At 40.0% G+C, this 19,717-nt stretch overlaps 1 protein-coding gene and 1 long non-coding RNA gene across 10 annotated transcripts in view; one reads left to right on the top strand and one right to left on the bottom strand.

Annotated features, from left to right (window-relative positions):
- Nucleotides 1-19,717, top strand: part of ELF2 (E74 like ETS transcription factor 2) — a 57,733-nt gene that overhangs the window by 1,594 nt on the left and 36,422 nt on the right. For 2 of the 8 annotated variants that reach the window (XM_067568026.1, XM_067568024.1), the window contains exons 2-3: nt 8,876-9,092; nt 10,114-10,279. In XM_067568026.1, the coding sequence (XP_067424127.1) occupies nt 9,021-9,092; nt 10,114-10,279 (238 nt within the window). In that variant the 5' untranslated portion in view covers nt 8,876-9,020. Of the gene's footprint in view, nt 1-8,798; nt 9,093-10,113; nt 10,280-15,523; nt 15,580-18,157; nt 19,220-19,717 lie in introns of those variants that run through there. The other 6 variants (XM_067568031.1, XM_067568027.1, XM_067568025.1 and 3 more) reach the window with 5 other exon arrangements.
- On the bottom strand, nt 5,903-18,687 carry LOC137166348 (uncharacterized). 2 transcript variants are annotated; one of them, XR_010923665.1, is made up of 4 exons: nt 18,566-18,687; nt 14,109-14,217; nt 8,953-9,056; nt 5,903-6,840 (listed from the first exon to the last, which is right to left on the bottom strand). It is a non-coding gene; the product is annotated as an uncharacterized lncRNA (long non-coding RNA). The 2 variants fall into 2 exon arrangements; XR_010923664.1 differs by having other exon boundaries at nt 18,570-18,687.

Raw genomic sequence — 19,717 nt, 5'->3', positions numbered from 1 at the left:
GTTTCTTCATGTTACTTGTCAGTCCAGAAGCAGAACTTCAGATTGATAAATATGAAGATCTACATGTTTATATGCTAACTTGAAAGGGTATTAGAAAATATTATAGAAATGTTTTCCTGTTTACACAGGATGGTTCAAGAAACATGGCAGCCTTAGCTTGCCCTATGACTAGGACCCTACCAAATTCACAGCCATGAAAAATGCATCAGGGACTGTGAAATCTGGTTTCCCCTGTGAAATTTAGTCTTTTATATACTTTTACTCTATCTTTCAGAGCTAGGTGGCTGGGCGCCCAGCTCTGAAGGCAGCGCCGCCAGCAGCGGTGCAGAAGTATTGGTGGCAATACTGCTGCCACCATATCATGTCATCCTTACTTCGGTGCTGCTGCTGGTGAGGCGCTGCCTTCAGGGCTGGGCGCCCATCCAGCAGTTGCCGCTTTCTGGACACCCAGATCTGAAGGCAGCACAGAAGCAAGGGTGGCAATACTGCAACCCCCTTACAATAGCTTTGTAATTCCCTTTTTGGTCAGGACCTCCAGTTTGAGAAACACTGGGTCTTACATGCTTATAGTTTGCTGTTTTTAAATACATATTTGTGGTTTGTTACAACACTGTGAAATTTAAGATTTAAATATCAAACTGTGAAATTCAAGATTTTAAAAAATGCTATGACGGTAAAATTTGTGAAAATGGACCATGAATTTGGTTGGGCCCTACCTATGACAGCTGGTTAGCTGGTAGCCTTCATCCAAGTTTACTTTTTAAAAACATTTATTTTCTGTCACCCTCACTTTCCTAATTCTTTTTTCTTATTGTAATATTAATTAATTAAATATTGTTGTTTTTAAACTAGAATGGTTCATTTCTAAGGTTTTTCCATTTGTTCTTTTTAAACTCTTGCCTATATATAACTATATAAATTAACATGTTGTAAAATATATTTTACATCTATCAATTTTGGTATTCGTTCTTATTTACTTGCCCCATTTAAAGCTTTTATGAAATAATTCAATTAATTCCTCATTCCTATTCCCTCCGTTACGACTAGTCACTGGCATGCTCTCCACAAACAGTCTCTCTATTTTACCCCTTTAATAAAGAACAGCAGCAGCAACAACTTTTAAAGTAGTCTAAAGATCCTCATTTGTGTGGAATGTTTCTTGTTTCTAGAGGATATACTGTATTATGACCTTGTTGTGCCATCTAACAGTGAATTTTTAATATATGCTGTGTGTTAGTGAGAATACAAAATGTTAATTCTGAATATCAGTGCTACAGTAAATTGGGATAATAACACCAGACCTCCAGGTATTAGGTATTTCTTGATGCACACATAGTCTCAAAGTTCCATGCTGCTATCATAATTAGTTAAGACAAAGAGCATGAAATCAGGATTGAGACACAAATGTAGATACTGTAGTGTATGGAAATCTGAAATGCAGAAAACCGCATTGGAACAACATTCTAATAATCAAGTATTTCTTTTGCCTGAAGAAATATAGGTCTAGATGCTATGATGTGGCCATTTTGTACCACACTGCTGATGCCAAAACAACTATAAGATCAGTGTAAAAGGATACTGCTGAAGTGGGGAAACAAGTTTGAGTCAATGCATGGAAAAACTCTCTCATGAAAAAAATTGAAAAGATTGGGATTATTCACCTTAGAAGATCCGAGGGACATGATAAAAGCATACAAAATAATGAATAGTATAGAGAAAGTAAATCTGGAGCTTTGATTCATTCTATTCAAGAAAATAAGAACCAGGAGACAATCAGTGAAATTGAAACGTGGCAAACTCAAAACTGTTAAAAGGAAATAACTTTACATATTTAACCTGTGGAACTTGCTGCCACACAATATAATCGAGGCCAAGAGTTTATCAGGATGCATAAAGGGATTAGCCTTTGGGTATCAAAGTATGGGTAACAAAAATATCCAGTCATAATAGTAAATACTGACCAGAAAAGAGTTTTACAGGGGATATAAACCTCCATGGTTCAGAATTTAAGATGACCACTAACTACTGAGATGTTGGAGGAAACTTTCTTTGCCTACACTGCAAGATTTCCTGCGTCTTCCTCTGAAGGTGCTGGTACTTGCCGCTGTTGGTGACAGGTTATTGGATTAGATAGACTGGTAGTCTTATCCAGCATGGTAGTTCCTATGTAACTGGCCACAGAAAGATTACCCCAGTGGAGCAGGATCCATTGGTGGTTAGAGCTTCTGGTGTGCAGGGTGTGGCCAGGATTTTATGCTTTGGTGATCCTTAGTTCTTGTATCAGCAAGTTGGAACTTTTGGCAACTGGTATAATTTGGCAACTAGTTGGGCTGCTCCGAGGGACTGACCCAGAACACAGATGGCCTTGGACTAGGGAATGCAAAGACCACCATTGCATTCCCCACTTAAGCAGTAGTGGGTGGGTGTTTATCAGCTGTAACTGAAGATCTGTGCCTGAATCTAAATCTTCTCTTTCTGGGTCATGACTCTGAGTTTCACAGCAAATGACAAGGAGTAACAATCATCCAAATTTTCATCTGCAAATGCCATTTTATTAAAAAATAACCAAAATAAAACAAGGTTTGAATGTCATCTGGGGAAAAATCTCACAAGTATTTTAAGTATAGCAGATGTAGCAGAGAATACTAGTGAAAATTTGCTGGGATACAGAAGCCATCGTATCTGTTAAATTGGGCCCCTGTGCTGATGTGAAACCCATCCTGTTACAGGTAAAGGGAATCTTCAGGGGTCTGGATTAATGGATGCCAATGCAGGATTTGGGCCTGAATTTGTAACTAATTTGGCTTCCTAGCTGACTGCCCCTCCCCTGAATTGCATCCAAGGAAGGCTTTGCTGCTGTTTTGAAAAGTAGTATAGTACACTGCTGCATCCATATGGGCAACTCCCAAAATCCATCTCCAACACTCTGCGTATTAAAGGGGGTAATGTTTCAACTACCCTAAGTTCCTTCTGACTGCTGCAGGAGCAGATGTCTGAGCACAGCTCAGTATCCTTGAAGCTTCCCTTGTTTAATTTATTTGTTGTTGTTGCTGTTCCTTTTTGCCTTTCCAAGCACTATTTTTGTCTAGTTTTTGTGATTTGTTTTTATTTTTAAACCCAACAACCCAGTTTTGAAGTATCTGTGTCATTCAGGGTCTGTACCTCTTAGGCTCCTTTTCTGCTCGGTTGGGCTGATTAATCCTTGTTAGTGGTCTGTTGACCTAAGTAGAATCATGGGCTAGCAGGATAGACTTAAAGCCATGGGCTTTGTGATCCAGTGATGTTAGTCACTGATAATTCATTGACTTCAGTTGCTGGATGAAGAGTAGCATTTAGACTTGCTAAATTTCTTATCTTCAACAGTACTCAAAAAGATTAGTAGGGCTGTCCCAAATTCCTGCAGACAGATGCTTGGATACTATAGCGATGTGGGCTATATAGCTAGATAGGTCTAGCTGATTCAGGCCTGGTCTACACTGGCCGTGGATTTTGGCAGCAGTCAACAGAAGAACGCAAGCTATATACAGTAACTTGCGTCTCTCCCGTTGACTTCCTAATGTCTATTTACCGCGGTGTCTCCACTGCGCTGCGTCATCGGGAAATGCCCTTCTGTCGATGCAGCACTACGCTTCTTGCTGGGGTGGAACAGAGTCGACTTCTGGGTTTGATTGAGCGAGTCTTCACTGCCGCTCAATTGAATCCACAAAATCGATCCTGTGGTGCCACCGGCAGTGTAGACATATCCTGTCTGGTACTTAGCATCTGATACTTCTGTGAAAAGTAGCCTCTAGTTTCTGAAGACATACCTCCTTGCCATAAGTGGTTTTTTTTTTGGACCACCAAAAGCAGCAGCAAAGGTCCCAGTCTTGCCTTTGTCTATGAGGAGTGTAAAGGTTAATGCCAGGAGTTCCTTGGGGCTGAGCCCAGCTAAATGGACTTGTGACTCCAACTCAGTTTCTTGGCATTTCATGGCAAGAGGGAGAAGCAGAAGAGGTACAGTGTGACGGGTGTTTCTCTGCTTCCATATTCCCAGTTACCGGTCACAGAAGGCGTGGTACCAAGACTTTCTCCTAGTTGCTTTCTGTTACCAAGGGGGTGATGCCTCGTTACTCCCTTAATGTTAGTATTCTTGAAGTCATTCAGTGTTGCCTTTTGCTGATACTCTGTAACACAGGGGTTCTCAAACTGGGGGTCAGGACCCCTCAAGGGGTTGTGAGATTATTATGGGGGGGTTGCGAGCTGTCCGCCTCCATGCATGCCATTGCTGTGGCCGTCAGCCCCATGAGTCCTTCAGAACTATGTGGCTGGAGAGCAGCAGCTGCTTGCCAGGTGCTCCGAAGGCAGCACCACCCTCAGCAGCAGCGCAGAAGTAAGGGTGGCATGGCATGGGAGGGTTGTCCCTTTTTTGGGTGGGTCATCACAGCCTGAAATATTTTCAAAGGGGGTCCCAGAAAAAAAAGTTTGAGAACCCCTGCTCTAACACCAGGAAGAGCAGGGAGCTGATGCTAGTTGTGCTTTTGTTGGTACCAATTAGTGGTTTTGTCTTCTTCCTCTTCCATAGACGCTAGCAGGGATTTTTCCCTTTGTTACTCCACATTAGGCTTTGGCGCACACACCTCTCTAGCGAGGAATTAGGCTTTGCCTTATCTTTCTGGCTGCACCATCTGAACTCAACACAATTTTTTTACCCTGGACCAGCATTTACCCTGTTTGAGCTGTATCTCTAGAGATTCTTTGGACTCTGCCAAACCTGCATCTTCTTTTCCTTATGGAGCCATGAGTCCTTGGCCTTGTTTGGCTTTTGAGTTTTCCAACTTCTTGGAACTCATTGGAGCTTTAAGTCCTGCTTCCTGATCTACCAGATCTTTTATCTCAGAGTTAGAGTGAGATTCTGTTATTGGAGCCATAGTCACAGACTGACAGTCTAGTTTCTGAATTGGTGAGGTCAATAGATTGAGTGTTCTGCTGAAGACCAAACATTCTATTGAAAAGCAAAAAGCCTTCCACAAGAAAATGTCTTAATGAAATGGAAAAAATCTTGATCTGGACAGTTCAGAAATGGATAGATCTACAACAGTCCTGTGTTCTCTTAATTTTGGGACTTTCTACTTAATTTAAAACAGTCAGATCTGTCTCTGAGCTTTCAGTCAACCTGACTGTTCATTCATAGTTCTCCCTACTGTCTCTCTGAAGATGGCATTCATCATACCTATAACTTTAATCCAGCAAAGGGCTAGCGAGATCCAGGGCCTAATGAGTGGTTTCCCTGTTCACTATGTTCAATAAAAGCAAGATGGTCCTGTGTCTTCCCTTTGAATTTCTCATTGAGATAAAACCAGAGACCATCTCACTCAGGCCATTGACATTTCTGTCTTCCCATTTCTTCCCTTCTCTCCTCAACCTCATTGATGGCTAGATGAGGTGCATCTTAAGAGGAGCCCTAGTTATTTAAATTGGTTTGGTCCTATCTAGAAGTTGCCCAGCTACTTGTGCCATAGAAGGAAAACACTGTCTCAATGTACACTGTCCAAATGTATCTATGTAATCTTGATTGCTAGAACTTGGCAGCTGTTTAGCCACATTTGGGGGATTACAGTACCATCAACACTGGGATTTTGGTCCATAACTGTGATTCCTAGGCATTACATTGATACAAATAACTAGATCTATGGCATGCTTTCACAATGCAGCTATCATTTGAAATATGAAACGAAACATGAAAGGTGGCATGGCATTACTTTACATGGTATTACTTCCTCAATTTGGCCTTTAGATCTGATGCCCAGTTTGGGAGAACAATTTCAAACTACTAATTTTATTCCTCCGATCCCTCCTTGAGGATCCCTACTGTTTGTTAATCTCAGTAATGGCTACTGCTTGTTAATTTACGCTCGGCTCTATGAATATGGAGCAAAATCATTAGCACAGTCTTGCTTAGTTTACTAATATGATGTGTTAATTATGGTATAGGGTCCCATCCCAATAGGATTGAGGATCCATCAGCAAGCTCATATCAAGGTGTTTGGCACCTTACAGGCTCTGGCTTATATTGTAGTTCTGTCTGTTGTCTTTGCAAAACTAATTTTGTTGTGTATCTGTATTAGATTTTTGTATGGATGGCATTATACTGAAAATGGAACAAAGTTTAAAACCTTAGGCCAGATTTTGATCTCCACTACAAGACATTGATTTTAATGGAGTTACTTACAAGATAATTGAGCTCAGAATAAACCCATGCCATGCATCTCAAGTTCCTAGGGATTTCTGCGCTATTACTAACTGTAAAGATCAGATTTGAGTTCAAAGCACTAGAAAAGAAGATACAAGTTAATCTCAATAAACAGCAAAAGCTTGCATCTTGAAGCAATAAACTGTTCCTGCAAACAGTGTTTATGAATACAGATTATTTCTTCTTTGGGAAGACAGGTTCTGAACAATAGCAACATTTATACAGAATATTTTAAGATAGCAGTTCTTCAGAAACAAAGTACTGTTCTCAATCTTGATTAAAGAAATTTACAAAAAGGAAGTTTAGGCATTCTCACATTATGAATTTATGATGTTACTGACTGCAGAACTGAGATATGAAACTTTATTATAGGACTGCTTAAGAGCAAATTCTAAAGTAGTAAGGTTTCCTCTTTTAGCAAATGGGGCACAATAAAAAATAGAGCTGGTTGCTTAATAGTTTAGACTCCTGTGGGCTTTAATTCTTTAGTCTCATTTCAGTTGTTGGGTGTAGCATGCAGGTGGCGGCGGCCTGTGATACACAGGAGGTCAGACCAGATGATCTGATAGTCCTTTCTGGCCTTAAACTCTGACTTCCCATTTACAGTAATCCTGGAAACACAGGTTAAGGTTGATGCATTAATTTATGTTTAGGAGTAATCTAGTATTTACCTTTTATTAAATCAAAACAATGTTGTTAGCAGAAGTTAGTAAGTATATTTCTTCCTTTCATACTTTTTCAGGATTTAACATGACCAAGTACTACACACCTGCATTATGTAGATTAATTTTTCACAGATAGGGACTAGTCCCTGATAAATATCATTGAGAAGTACATAGTTGTTTATAGATAATAAAAAAGAAGCCCAGAACCAAAACACTTATCCTGATAAAAGTTACAAAATTGGGATTTTTCTTAAAATTAAGAATGGAGATATCGGTATTCCTGTTGAGTATCTAAAATAGCAATCTATCTTCTAGTTAGTTACATGTTTGCCTCTCCCTCCATATCAGTACTTCATGAATATTCATGAGACAAACCAGTGCTCCACTTATGTAGACCCACTCACTGGTGTGTTTACTTCTGTTGTCATCTAGATCCTTTCTGAGCTTCCTTAGTGACCGTTCTAAAAACAGTGGCTAGTTGAGACTAGTGCTTCTGCTGTTGCTAGTGATTTCTGCAGATGCATTGGCTCTAGAGCAACAACAGGAGAGTGAGCAAATCCTCCAGGTAGACCTAACCTTAAATACTCAAAAATTGATGCAATCCACATCAAATGACCTCTAAATCTATTATCTAGTCACTTCTTAAGAGACACTTAAAAAAATTTTCATCTTCCATTTGAGCTGTAATTGCACCTGAATACGTTAATTACCTGTCTTTAATTCCCTTAATTGCTCAGTACTAATCTTTTAAAATGCTGTACTGATATTAATAAGTGGAGGGAATTGGCAGTTCCTTACTTTGTTTTAATGCTGTGCCAGATGTGTGTCTTCTGTGAGACATTAATCATTTTGGTGACTCGGTAAGATCCATTTTCGTAACCAAGCAGTTTGTGTTCTTCCCATGTTGGATTATTTTGTTTGTTTATTTAGTAAGGGTTTGATTATCAGAATAATTTAAGAGAAACACACACACTAGACCCAGTTCTCTGGAGTGATAGGGCTGCTTCGTATCACTTGGGTAGTACAAAGCAACCTTAAAACCAGTGGCTCCACCCACTGGAGGATTTCACCTGCATAGGGAAATTCCCAGGTGGAATAGAGTCATCCAAAGTGGCACTTAAGTCATTCCCCCTTGCAGCTCCTGGCATAGAGGAATTGCTAGTAGATGCTATTGGCAGCTGACACAACATAAAATAAGTAGTCTGAATACTTCTCTACTTTGCAACAGGGAGTGGACCAGAACCCAGTTGCCACAGAACAAAGGGACTGTAAAAGTATCTTCAAGTCACCTTTGTTCACCTTGACTGGTGCTCAGCATAGGTTAGCGAAACTGGAAGATTTGAACCATAGTGTTTACTGAAGTCACAAATCATCTCTTAAATATATCCTATTGCTCTGGAAAGGTTTGTTTCCTTCCCAAAATCATGTAACAAAATCACAACACATTTTCCACAAAATCAATTCACCTTACAGTGTCTCAGAAATCTTCCTTTATAGTGGGAAACAGTAAAGAAAAAAAGTAATCTAGAAAAATCATATTAAATATTCAGTAAATTAACTTTTTAAAAACTGTATTTGATTGGATGCATGCCAAATAACCCAAAAGTAATGAACCTCTGGCTTCAAGGAGAGAAGTTTCTGTCCTTAGAACAATGGAAAATATCTAGATAGTGACAATGAACAGTTAAGATAAATGTAAATCTATTGATGTCAACTGCAGGGAACTAAAAGTTAAACTTTATTCCCTCAGCATTAAAAGCTGGTATGAAAATACTGCTGTGCAATGGTAGTGTTGAAGATCTATCAAGGTCAGTGCGTTGTCTCAAGTAGAGTACCTTGCTCTCTGGTGCCCTCTTGATGTCGAGACTAATAACATTTTAAAGGTATTTAATGTAAATTGAAACAGTGTACAAAACTGAGGATTTACAAAACTTGTATTTTTCTTTTTTATACCTTTTTCTCAAATTGTTTTGTTTTTCAGCATCTCTGATTAGCAGTATAAGAAAAGTGGTGTTCTGGACACATGCTACTTGGATACTGAATTTAAGCTTCTGATACCTGAGATTTTCAGCATTACTGTCTTTGGGATCACTAATAGCTTTCCAGGCCTCTCCAGGGAATGCACCATGACATCAGCAGTGATTGACAGTGGAGGTTCTGGCCTGGAGTTTGATGACAATGGAGTAGAAAATCAGGAGGTTAGAAATATTTGCCTACAAACTTCATATCACTATGTATGTAAAAAAACATGGGTTATTATTTACTTGCTTTGTAAAATAGGTTAGTAGTTGTTGAAGAGAGCATGCATGATATTAGTCAATTTAAAAAGTATCCTTTTAGATATCCTTTTATTGAAGAGAAGAAGTGGAAAGTTGTACTGTCTGCCAAATTTCAGAATTGTATTGACAGAATAAATTTCTATATAAAATGAAATTTTTAAAAATTTAAACAAGGGTTTTGGGTTCCAATTTGATGCCTCTAGATATTTGTATAATACAAAGAGAGCAGAACAGAGGTTTTTAAAATTAACCAGCTCCAAAGACTTTAAAAAAAACAAAAAACACCCATATTTTGTGTCATTAAACCAGATGTTACTGTCATGTAGTTTGCAATAAATTTGTGTATAGTGTTCATAATTAAGCAGATTTTCCACTCAGTTATATCTATGCACTACTACTAAATTTTTTTTGGCTCATTAGGTCTGTTTGCAGGATCAAGATTTACATATGTAATACTTATGTGCCTACCTCTAAACATCTGAGTAGTTCTGTTGACTTCATTGTGATCACTCACATGCTTAAAGCTAAGCATGTGATTAGATGTTTGCAGGATAGGGGTCAAAGACATATGTACAGTGCAACAGGCACATTACTAAAAAGGAAATATTGGGTCTAAAACTGATTTATAAAAGTTTATTGGGGGGAAAGAGAATTACTTCTCATATCTGAATATTTTTACTAGGGAAAAAGTAACACACTTTGCCAGCATTCTTATGGAAAATAAACTTATTTTCACCGTAGGAATATTTTAAAACTCTGTTAACTTGTTTATATTTAAAGGAGAATATAATGTGGTGGTATCCCTTATTTAATGATAGGTCATTTTCTTAAATTTTGTTTTAGAAGTTTTACCTTAACTCCCACAAAAAAGAACTTCTTAGAAATATTTTTGTATTGGCGTTCCATGAAATATATAAAAGAGCTGTTTCTCTCTCTATAGGAAAATGACCCAGTCTCTAAATACCCAGCAGTGATTGTGGAACCAGTTCCTAGTGCGAGACTAGAACAGGGCTATGCTGCACAGGTCCTGGTTTATGATGATGAAACTTACCTGATGCAAGATGTAGCAGAGGAACAAGAAATTGAGACCGAAACTGTGGAAACAGGTAGATTTAAAAAACAATGCTTTTTGTGAACTTTTTCTGCCCCCCTTCACCCATTGGTTCAGTGCTAGCATTCCTAGAAGAATGTGACTTTATATTTCCCTATAAGGAAAGGGAGCCTGAGCTAGGGCCCTATGCACTTTCCATTAAAGTGAATGGGAGTCTTAGTGAACTTAAGAACCTGGTGTGTTAAACTAGTTCAGTAAAAACAAGGTTACTTAGGCTACATCTACATGAACACTTTTGCCGGTCAGGGATGTGAAAAAACCACCTCCTGAAAAACATAAATTTCACCAACAAAAACACCGGTGTGGACAATGCTATGTTAGTGACATAGCTACTGCCACTTGTTGAGGGTGGTTTAAATATACTGGCATAGAGCGGCTAGATAGACAGTGGGCCAGATTGCAACCCATTGCAATTCATTGACTTCGGTAGGGTAACACAGGATGTAAATCAGCACTGAATATCCTAAAAGCTCTGAACCACTTTGAAACTAATCTATTCACAAGCATCTGATTAAAACACACACTTCTTGCTTTCAGTGATATGGGCTAATCTCTTTTTTACCAGATATAATGGGCTGGCTAAGTGTGAGGTTCACACAATGGACTGTAACATTGATAGAGGATTTGAAGTTTATACCCTGTGTACCATCTAATGAAGAATGATGTTAGTGGCCTCTGTCTTGCAATCAGATCCCTTGCAATGGTCTGTCAATGCAGCTCCAGTTGTACTATCACAACTTATGGTGCAGGTTTTTTCTATCAAAAAGTAATCAAAGACAAGTGTTTCTGACACATTTGAAGAATGTGATTTAGGTAAATATTGACTCAACTATACAAAGTATAAGAATGGAAATCCATAGTATTTAACTTTAAGTTCATGCTAGCAGGGTGGTTATTTTTTTTTGGCAAAGCAAATTTCTTCAAATGTTGGATGCTAATTCTTATTGAGGATTTAGTTCAGGATAAATGTAAATCAGTATTTTTTAAAAAAATCATTTTTAAAAAAGGACATCTATTTCAGACACTTGAAAAATTTAAGAACAGCTCAAAGGACTTTTTTTTTTTTTTTTTTTAAACATTCTAGAAACATCCACCAGTCTGCTGAGAGTAGAAACATTTCAATCCACAGGAGCACCCTAAGAATGTAACTTAAAGGAAGATAGGGTTAAAATTGATCCTCAGATGCAAACAAGACATTCCCACTGAAGTCAGTGTGTCCCTTGTGTAAGCTTCCAAAGGCAGAACATAGGGTTTAGATTGAAATAGCTCTTAACTTATATTTACATTTAGATGTCACTCTAATGGAGGAACCTGGGAGTCTACAATCCAATTTCTTTAGACTCTCAGGGTATATCTATGCTGCAGCTGGGAGCATTCCTCCCAGTTCAGATAGACTGAAACATGCTAGCTCTTCTTCAGTTCTTCATGCTAGTTCTTCTTCAGTTAGTGCCTTAAAAATAACAGTGTATACATTGCAGTAAAGGCTAGCCATTTGGATATGCTATTTTTAGCACTCTAATTCAAGTAGATCTAGTGTCTGTCTACCTAGGCTGGGAGGCACATTCCAAGCTGCAATGTAGTCATGTCCTCATGGACCTCGCTATTGTCTTAAAATTTTGTTAAAATGCAGTGGCGGTTAGTGTTAAACTGTATATTCTTCTGCAAAACCTTTGCAGTTCATCCTTAGCAGCTGCAGAAGCTGCTTCCATTTAAGAGCTAGCCACTCTCTGAAATAGTGTTTACCTAAATCTCTTTGCTAGTTGTACATATCTTGAATGCTGATAAGGATGTGGCTAAATGAGAACTTAATCTATGAGACTTATTAACGGTAGAACACCCAAATGTAATTTACCATTCTAGCATTGCTGAAGTATGTTTATATTCATGTGACCTTACTAAATTTCTTTTGGTATATTGGATGCTTGGTAAAATGCCAATCTGTTATGAAAAAACTAGGTAAAGATAAAACACTAAAATAATGCTATTTCAAAAAAATAAAACACAAATATTTGGAAATACTTCAGAAAAATTGGTTACATACTTCGTTGAATCCTGTTTGATCATGCTAACATGAAAAGGTTAGTATTAATTTGTTTGCTATGCATGTTGTCTTCAGAAACAGTCAGGTTGTGTTTAAAATACCTTTTGCTGTGCAGTAAACTAAACAAGCTATTTTGAAAAATATTGCCCTAATGAATAAACAAAATGACTTGGTCCTTCTCAAAGACTAGGTAAACTAAGAACATATTGACACTTAATATGTACTATGTTTTAGGTGCTTCAAGACAAATGCAACTTATATTAGTTGTGTGCATGTGCTTTGTTTGTTCTGTAAAATCTCACACCTGTACTCACTCATCTTGGCACATTTAAGAATAATCAGATCACAATCAAGAGGAAACCCAACTTTTTTCTTTTTAAAGAGAAGTTGAGATTTCATTTGACTTCAGTGTGAACAATAACAACTCCTTTTTGCTTTTGGCGTTCCATCAGAAATCCTCCCTGTGGCAAAAACTGAAGGTCTGTTTTAATTTTAAAAATATTGTTGCCACAGGGAGGTAGAAGACCTACCTGAAAAACTGGGGATCTGAAAAGGAGCCCTTCCAGGATTTACGATGTGATGAAAAATATGGAGCTTGAAAGACAACAATGCTGGTATGTTTGTTTAATTTATATAGAACTTAAGCTAGATAGGACGTTTAGTTATTTAAAGTTATCCTGTAAATGCTTATGGTTATCCTTAAAAGGGGGGAAATAGTAAACAGTGGAGTAAAGCTTAGACCTCCTCATCCCTTTATACAACATAGTACATTAAACTGTTTATTTTAAAACAAATTCTCTCTCTCTTACAGATGATGTTTCAGATTACTACTACCACTGTGGGAACCAATTCTGTACTTCAAGTCTTCTTCAATTCTACGTCAAGTCTTCATTAATCGTTTTTACCTGTTTGTGTTTCTAGACCTTTTTCCATTTTAATTAAAAACGCTACTTTTTTTCATCTTTCTGAATTTGAGCCTCCAAACTGTATTACAGTTGTCTGGATATGTCTGCATTAATTTTGTTATGTTGTATGCTTAGCACTGAACATTAAATCAGTTTAAAACCTGGTAGTTGGATTAGAATTGATTTGTGGTGGGGGGAGGAGGGAGAAGACGAGACAAAACAGTACATTATTCTCCATTCTGTCCAGACGCTTGATTTTAAGCTGTGTTACTAGGAAGACACTAATGTGGACATCTGGCTTACATTTTTTAAGAAGCATTTGCTTCCTTAACCATTTAGAATTAGTGGTTAAGATGTATCCCATTGACAGAATTTGGACAGGATAGGAAAATACTGTTTCCTGGCATTGACTGAGAATAGTTTAAAAATAAATGGAGTGTTGCTTATTGTGGAAGATCTAAATGCTGACTAGGCTGTCCAGTTGTTGGCTGTACAAACTTGATTAAGCACTCAGCTGTTTCAAGCAAAGTTGATGTCAGATACTACCCCTTTGTCAGGGTACAAAAATGTAGCACTTTAGATAAATAGAAAAAGTTTGTAAAATCTTTGGCTAAAACATGGTTTATCTATTTTAATGAATAAATCAGACTCGTGTTTTAATGCAAGTGGGGATTAAGAACTAATTTTTGGAACTTGCATTTAAAAAAATAATTTTTATTTTGAACACTTAATACAGCAGCAGCACTGGCCTAAGTTTATTTTCCCAAACTGTACATCTGTATATACACTATTTATTTAGAACATAAATTGTATCCCTGTATCTACAAATAGGAAAATGGGGATTAAATGGTTAATTCTACACCTTCAATTATACTAACCAAGACTGATGGATGCACTGGTGAATTCTTTTCTCAGTTCACAAACAGCAGCCATCCCTTAAAACTGGTCTTTGATGCCATCTTCTGCCATGCAACTCGTGTTTCCTTCCTTGAGAAAATAACAGAAGCAAGAGTCTAGTAAGACACTGGGTGCCATAGTTATACTCTGTATAACTACTTGAAGTGCAGTTACAGTAACAGTCCTATAAGAGTTCCTTTTATCCCTTTTACAGATCTAGGATTTGGTTTTTTTGGGGTATTGTTGCTGGGTCAGAAGTCATCAGTGATGACTTGAAAAGCTAATCTCATAATCTTTCAGGGATAGAAAAGAAAACTGTATCCCATTTTATGGCTGAGAATCTGATTTCTTGTAATGTGTAGTCTTTTCTACTAGGTCTGTATGATTTTGAAATACCAGATCTTAAAATCAGGTAATTCTAATTTGCAACTATCCCCTCAACTCTGATTCAATTCAAACTGCTACTAGTAAAAATGGAAAAGCTTAAAACTTTTGCATTCAAATGTCTGTTTGTGATATGACTATTCAAATCATTTTGTAAATAAAAATGGGTGTGAAAGGGAACACCAGAACCAATGTAATTTTTAGATCATGCTTCTGTCTCAGGAATAAGTAGTGCCTGCCTGACAGTTGTCTTTATTAATGGTGAAGTACCACAGTCAGCTTTTGGAATCTAATGCCTACGAGGTTACTCTAGGGAAGAACCTTTTGGAACAGAAAATAACGTCTGCTTCATTGCTTTCTGTTACTGGCTCCGCTTGCTGAGCAGATTCTTCCTGTTTAAATAGTCATTCTCCAGCGTAGAACTGCAAAAATAGCATTGTGGGCTAGTGAAAGTTTGAAGCATAAGTTTTTCGTTTTAAATTTTAAGTCCTGAAAACTCCACTTGCGATCTGAAAAGTCAGTTATGCTTTTTCTAGTTCAGGCAGTACTGCTACCTGTAAAAATTCTGCAAACTGAATTTCTTATTATACCTATCCAATTTCATACTGTCTGTCCACATTGCATCCTATCCCTTGATTTCCATAGCATTTCATAGGTGTTACACAGAGCAGCATTTTCTCTTTATTTGGAACTTATTCAACAATTGATGCATGAGTCAGAATAAAATCTAGTTCACTATCAGAGCTGTGTGGGCTATGCAGTACTAACAGGAGTTAAATAGTTACTCTATCCATTAAAGACAGCAGATCTATACAAAATACCATTTTAAATAATTTTTCAGAGTTGAGCTGCATTTTAAGGCCACGATTGATAGCAAGCTGCAGGGTCATAGAAAAGGTTCACGTAACTATAGGGGTAGAATATCTATTCAGATACTACACTGACGGATATGGAATAACAGCCTATTTTTGTTCTAGTTATTACAAGGGAATTTTGTTTTATGGAGCTGCAAGGGATAGTGATCCACTCCCTTTAAGATGGTCAAGGAACTAGTTCTTGGAAAGCAAGGTAACTGAACTGTTACTTGAATGTAATCTGTGAGCCTTCTTTGCTCCTAAATTTAACTACATGAATACAATTAGTGTTCTAAATTCTAACTGGATGTGTAATGGAGAGAGTATTCTGGAAAGCAGCCAGTCTGATCTGAAATCAAAGGGTTTTATGTGAAAGTTTAGTCCACACTTGCTTGTGCCCCCAACAAAGTCTTCTTACACTGTATCATAAAAGATGGGGCTAGAATTTAGGCAGTCTCATCACAGTTCTATCTGAAGAGCTGATTTTCCTGCTTATGGAAGACAGTATTTAGACACAGGAAAATAAGTGTATTCTCATTGTGTAAGTACTACTTGCCATGTAACTTGCTGTAAATACACCTTCCAGGTGCAGTGTGTCATATATTCAAGCTTTAAGTGAACATTTCTTCAGACTTAGTTTTGGCATAACTAGAATTTAACTTACATGAGCAGCACGTGAAACATAAAGTGTATCATGGGGCTGCTTCTGCTATATGTTCTGTACTGTTCTATTTACATGAGCATTGTTTTCCACCTCTGTCCTTCCACACAGGTGAGAAGGTGATGGCTAAGCTTCAGTAGAAGGAGACTAGGAGAGGATAGGACTTTAGCAAGGCTGCTAGCTCCTTGAGCACACCTACAAGCTCAGACTGGCATTTAGAGCTATCAGCATATTTCAGGTTTGATGGGCTGCTTGTATAAAAGTGGCCCTTAATCAAGAGGGCTGTACAGATAAGTGATGATTGTAACATGCAGACAAAGTCCACAGGGTCTCTACTTAAAGGGAAAAAGGGATTATCTTGGTCAGACAATTTCCCAGCACCTTCCACTACGCTGAAGTTCTTAGGAGTAAAATATTAACCACCCATGAATATACTTATAGCAGATTGGGAATGTGAACTATTATTGACTGAGCTACTAAATAATTAGAGTTGATCATAGATGTGGACATCACTAATTGAAGACAGGCAGTTTCTGTAGGCATGCACATTTTCCTGTTCTTCAGCAGGTTCACAGAGCCAGAGTTTCAGCATCAGCATCTAAACAGGTTAAATTGTTTTCCTCCCTATACATACCCCAAAACTGGAGGGGGGGGGAAGAGGGGGAATGTATGTAGGCTCTCCTTGTTGAGTGAGTGAGGCACTAGCTCCTCCCATTATGAGGCTTGCATCTCAACTTAAGTTTTATGAAGGAGCATATGGCTGTTGTTGCAGGTTGCTTGCTAAGGGGATAAATCCACCCAAATGACCCTACTACATAGATAATGATCTATGTGCAGAAGAGAAGCTGTTTTCCTTGCATGACTCCTGTCATCTAATGGATGGATCTAGATACTGAAGATCTTTTGTTCCTTACTGCCTGTATGTAAACTCAGATTAGCTGTCTTTTCTAAATATTTTAGTGCAGTTCAGATTTTTTTTTTTACTTTCAGTTCAAGTTGACAGTTTTCCTATCAAGTATTGTGGTTTGGAATAAAAAGATGAGATGCCATTTGCTGTGATTTGAGATACTGAACTGACTTGAATGATGAGTTCAACCTGACAATTGCTTTGTCAGCATAACAAAGGCAAAACTGAGGCTCTATGAATGGAATTTCTAATTCATGTACCCCTCTGGCTACTGTGACTGCTATATTTAAAAAAAAATTGATAGAGGGAATACAATGATCCCTTAACTTTTTATAAGGGAGGTCACAGGAGGGCATTTACCACTGCGTTGATATCACAGAAGGGGGCCATGTGTAGCTGTCAGATTGTATGAAAGAAGCTGTTTTGAGAAAAACACAGTCTGGACAAAGATACTCCTGAAAATTCCCAGTGCACTGGATACAGTTAAAGATGCATATATCCACTTGTGTACTTTTAAGCCCAGAGTGAGACACTGCTGAAGAACTTCAATATGTGGCATAATATTGCTGATTTTGATATAATTGCTCCCTGTACATACTTTCAGTTTCAGCTAGATTGAAGTCTAGTTTACAGGTGGACACATCAGTAAACAAAGGATAGAAATTCTTGATATAGCATCAAAGTGCTTATAGTTGCTAATCTGATAGAAGCACAGGCCATTTATGATGAGGTTTAGCCTGATTCCGTGCAAAAGGCTAAAATTTCTTAAGAGTTGTGCTATTATGTGGGAGATAGCCTGGAGTTAGACCCAAGCATGTAATCTTTCTCATAGCAAACTGAATGCACAGTGGCTGCCTTTCATTTGCATAAGACAAGATCTGTAACTTTTTACAGTTCCTAGAAGGGAAGGATATTTTCAGTTCAAAGACTAATGGAAGCTAGCAATGTCAGTATAGCTATGATCTCTCAGTAACCAGAAGCCTTAACACAGTGTGAGACTACAGTGAATTACAATACAGTCCCTGTTCTCTTGAAATAGTAAATGGCTGTAGCCCAATCAAAAGTGAAGATAAAGCAGGTTTAGCAGTTAGGCTGTATCAGTGGGTCAATTTAGATTTTTGAATACGTCCATGTTGCTCATTCGGAATTTGTTTGGATAACAATCTCAACCTAATAGCAATCTCTTGCAAAGATCCTTTGTTAAACTGCTTGATGTCGACACAGGCAACAATGCAGAGTTGGAAGAGCACGTTGTAACGTACGGCTGACTTTAATAAGTCTTCCAGATGCTGGACTACGGATGCTTGGGAAGTCTTCCATGATCTCCAACTCCTCAAACCCTGAGGGATTTATGCTCCAGAAAGAATGTGGGGACAAACCCTGAACTCGTTACAGGACGAAGCGTCCTCCCCCCATATAAAGGCTAGACTCCTAGGAAGAAGATGCGTTGCGGGAGCTAAGCCGCTGAGCTGACAGTATGGGTGGGAGAGAAGTCTACTACCTTTCTTCGCGATCCTTCCTGTCAGCCCCGGGACTCTCTTCTCCCTGCACAAGGACCCGCCGTTTGTCCTCGCATGCCGAGCAGGTGCCACCCCGTTGGCAGCGGGACGTCAGAAGAAGGTTGTCACTTACCTACCTGCTCCCCAACTGAGCTGAGGGGGCGGAGAGGCTGCTCCCGCCATAGTGCAATGGGGCGAGCCTCCGCTACCCCCCGTCCGCAGACACTCGGGGCAGGGCCTCTGCGTTAGTGCTGAGTCCTGCCATCTGCAGAGAGGCAACGGAGAGCTGTGCACGGCTTCCCTGCCGCGGGAATGCAGGCAGCTGCTCGGGGCTGTCGGAGCCTGTCGAGGGGAACCGAGCTCAGCATTAGCTGCTCGGCGCAGGCAGCACCCCCTAGCCGCAGATGTCTGTTTGCCGGCCTGCCCTCGCCCGCTCTCGCGCCGCGGGCTCCGCCGCTTGCTCTGTGTTGCTGCTGTGAGTGGCAGCCCGCCACTTCCTGTCTGAGGCTGGCGGCGGAAGGATCGTGTGTGCTGTGTGGAGGAAGCGTTCCCCCGCCGCCGCGTTGTGTTGTGGGGGTGACCCGCGCTGGGCTGGCTGGCGGGCCGCTCGGTGTGCGGAAGGATCCGCGCTGTGTGCCCGCCCCGCGCTGGGGCTGCGTGTGTGCGAGCCCGCCAGCTCTGCGCTCCCTAGGCTGCGAGTCAATGTGAAGCCGATCCGGCACCATAAACATGGCGACTTCTCTGCATGAGGGGCCCACGAACCAGCTCGACCTGCTCATCCGAGCCGGTAGGTGCCCTGCACAAGTTTCCTCTCTGCCCAGGGGGTGCGCGCCAGAGGCTGCGGGAGCAGCTGCGCACGCCTTGGGCCGGGGGCGGCTGCAGCGCTGAAGCAATGGAGGACAAATCAGGAAGTGATCACCTTGGGTAGCAACCTGGCTGGCGTGGGGCTGGGCAACAGGCCGGCGGGCACCTGTCCCTGCGCCCGGGAGGCCCCGCTGCCGTGGAAGTTGTGGCGGGGCGGGCAGCGGAGTTTCGTGGGGTTTGTGCTGCTGGGGAGAGAACCAGGAAGTGTGTGGGATTGTCCGTCCTCCTCCCTTCTCCCGCCACCGCCGCCACGCTGTCTGAGCGGAGAGGCCGTGGGCAGCCGCTTCCCCGCGCAAACACTCGTTCCCCCTGCATTCGTCGGGGCGAGGGGCAGGGCTGCCCCGTTCTCTAGACTGGCGGGCTCCTTGCGGCCCGCGGGCGCCGTACCCTCAGCCCGTTGTTCATATGCCCTTTAAACTCC

The sequence above is a fragment of the Emydura macquarii genome, unplaced genomic scaffold (genome assembly GCF_026122565.2).
Source record: "Emydura macquarii macquarii isolate MOO-44397 ecotype Brisbane River unplaced genomic scaffold, CSIRO-AGI_Emac_v2 contig_2834, whole genome shotgun sequence".
NCBI classification, from domain to species: Eukaryota; Metazoa; Chordata; order Testudines; family Chelidae; genus Emydura; species Emydura macquarii.
The sequence above is the reverse complement of the archived record's forward strand: the minus strand, read 5'-3'. Positions and strand labels throughout refer to the sequence as shown.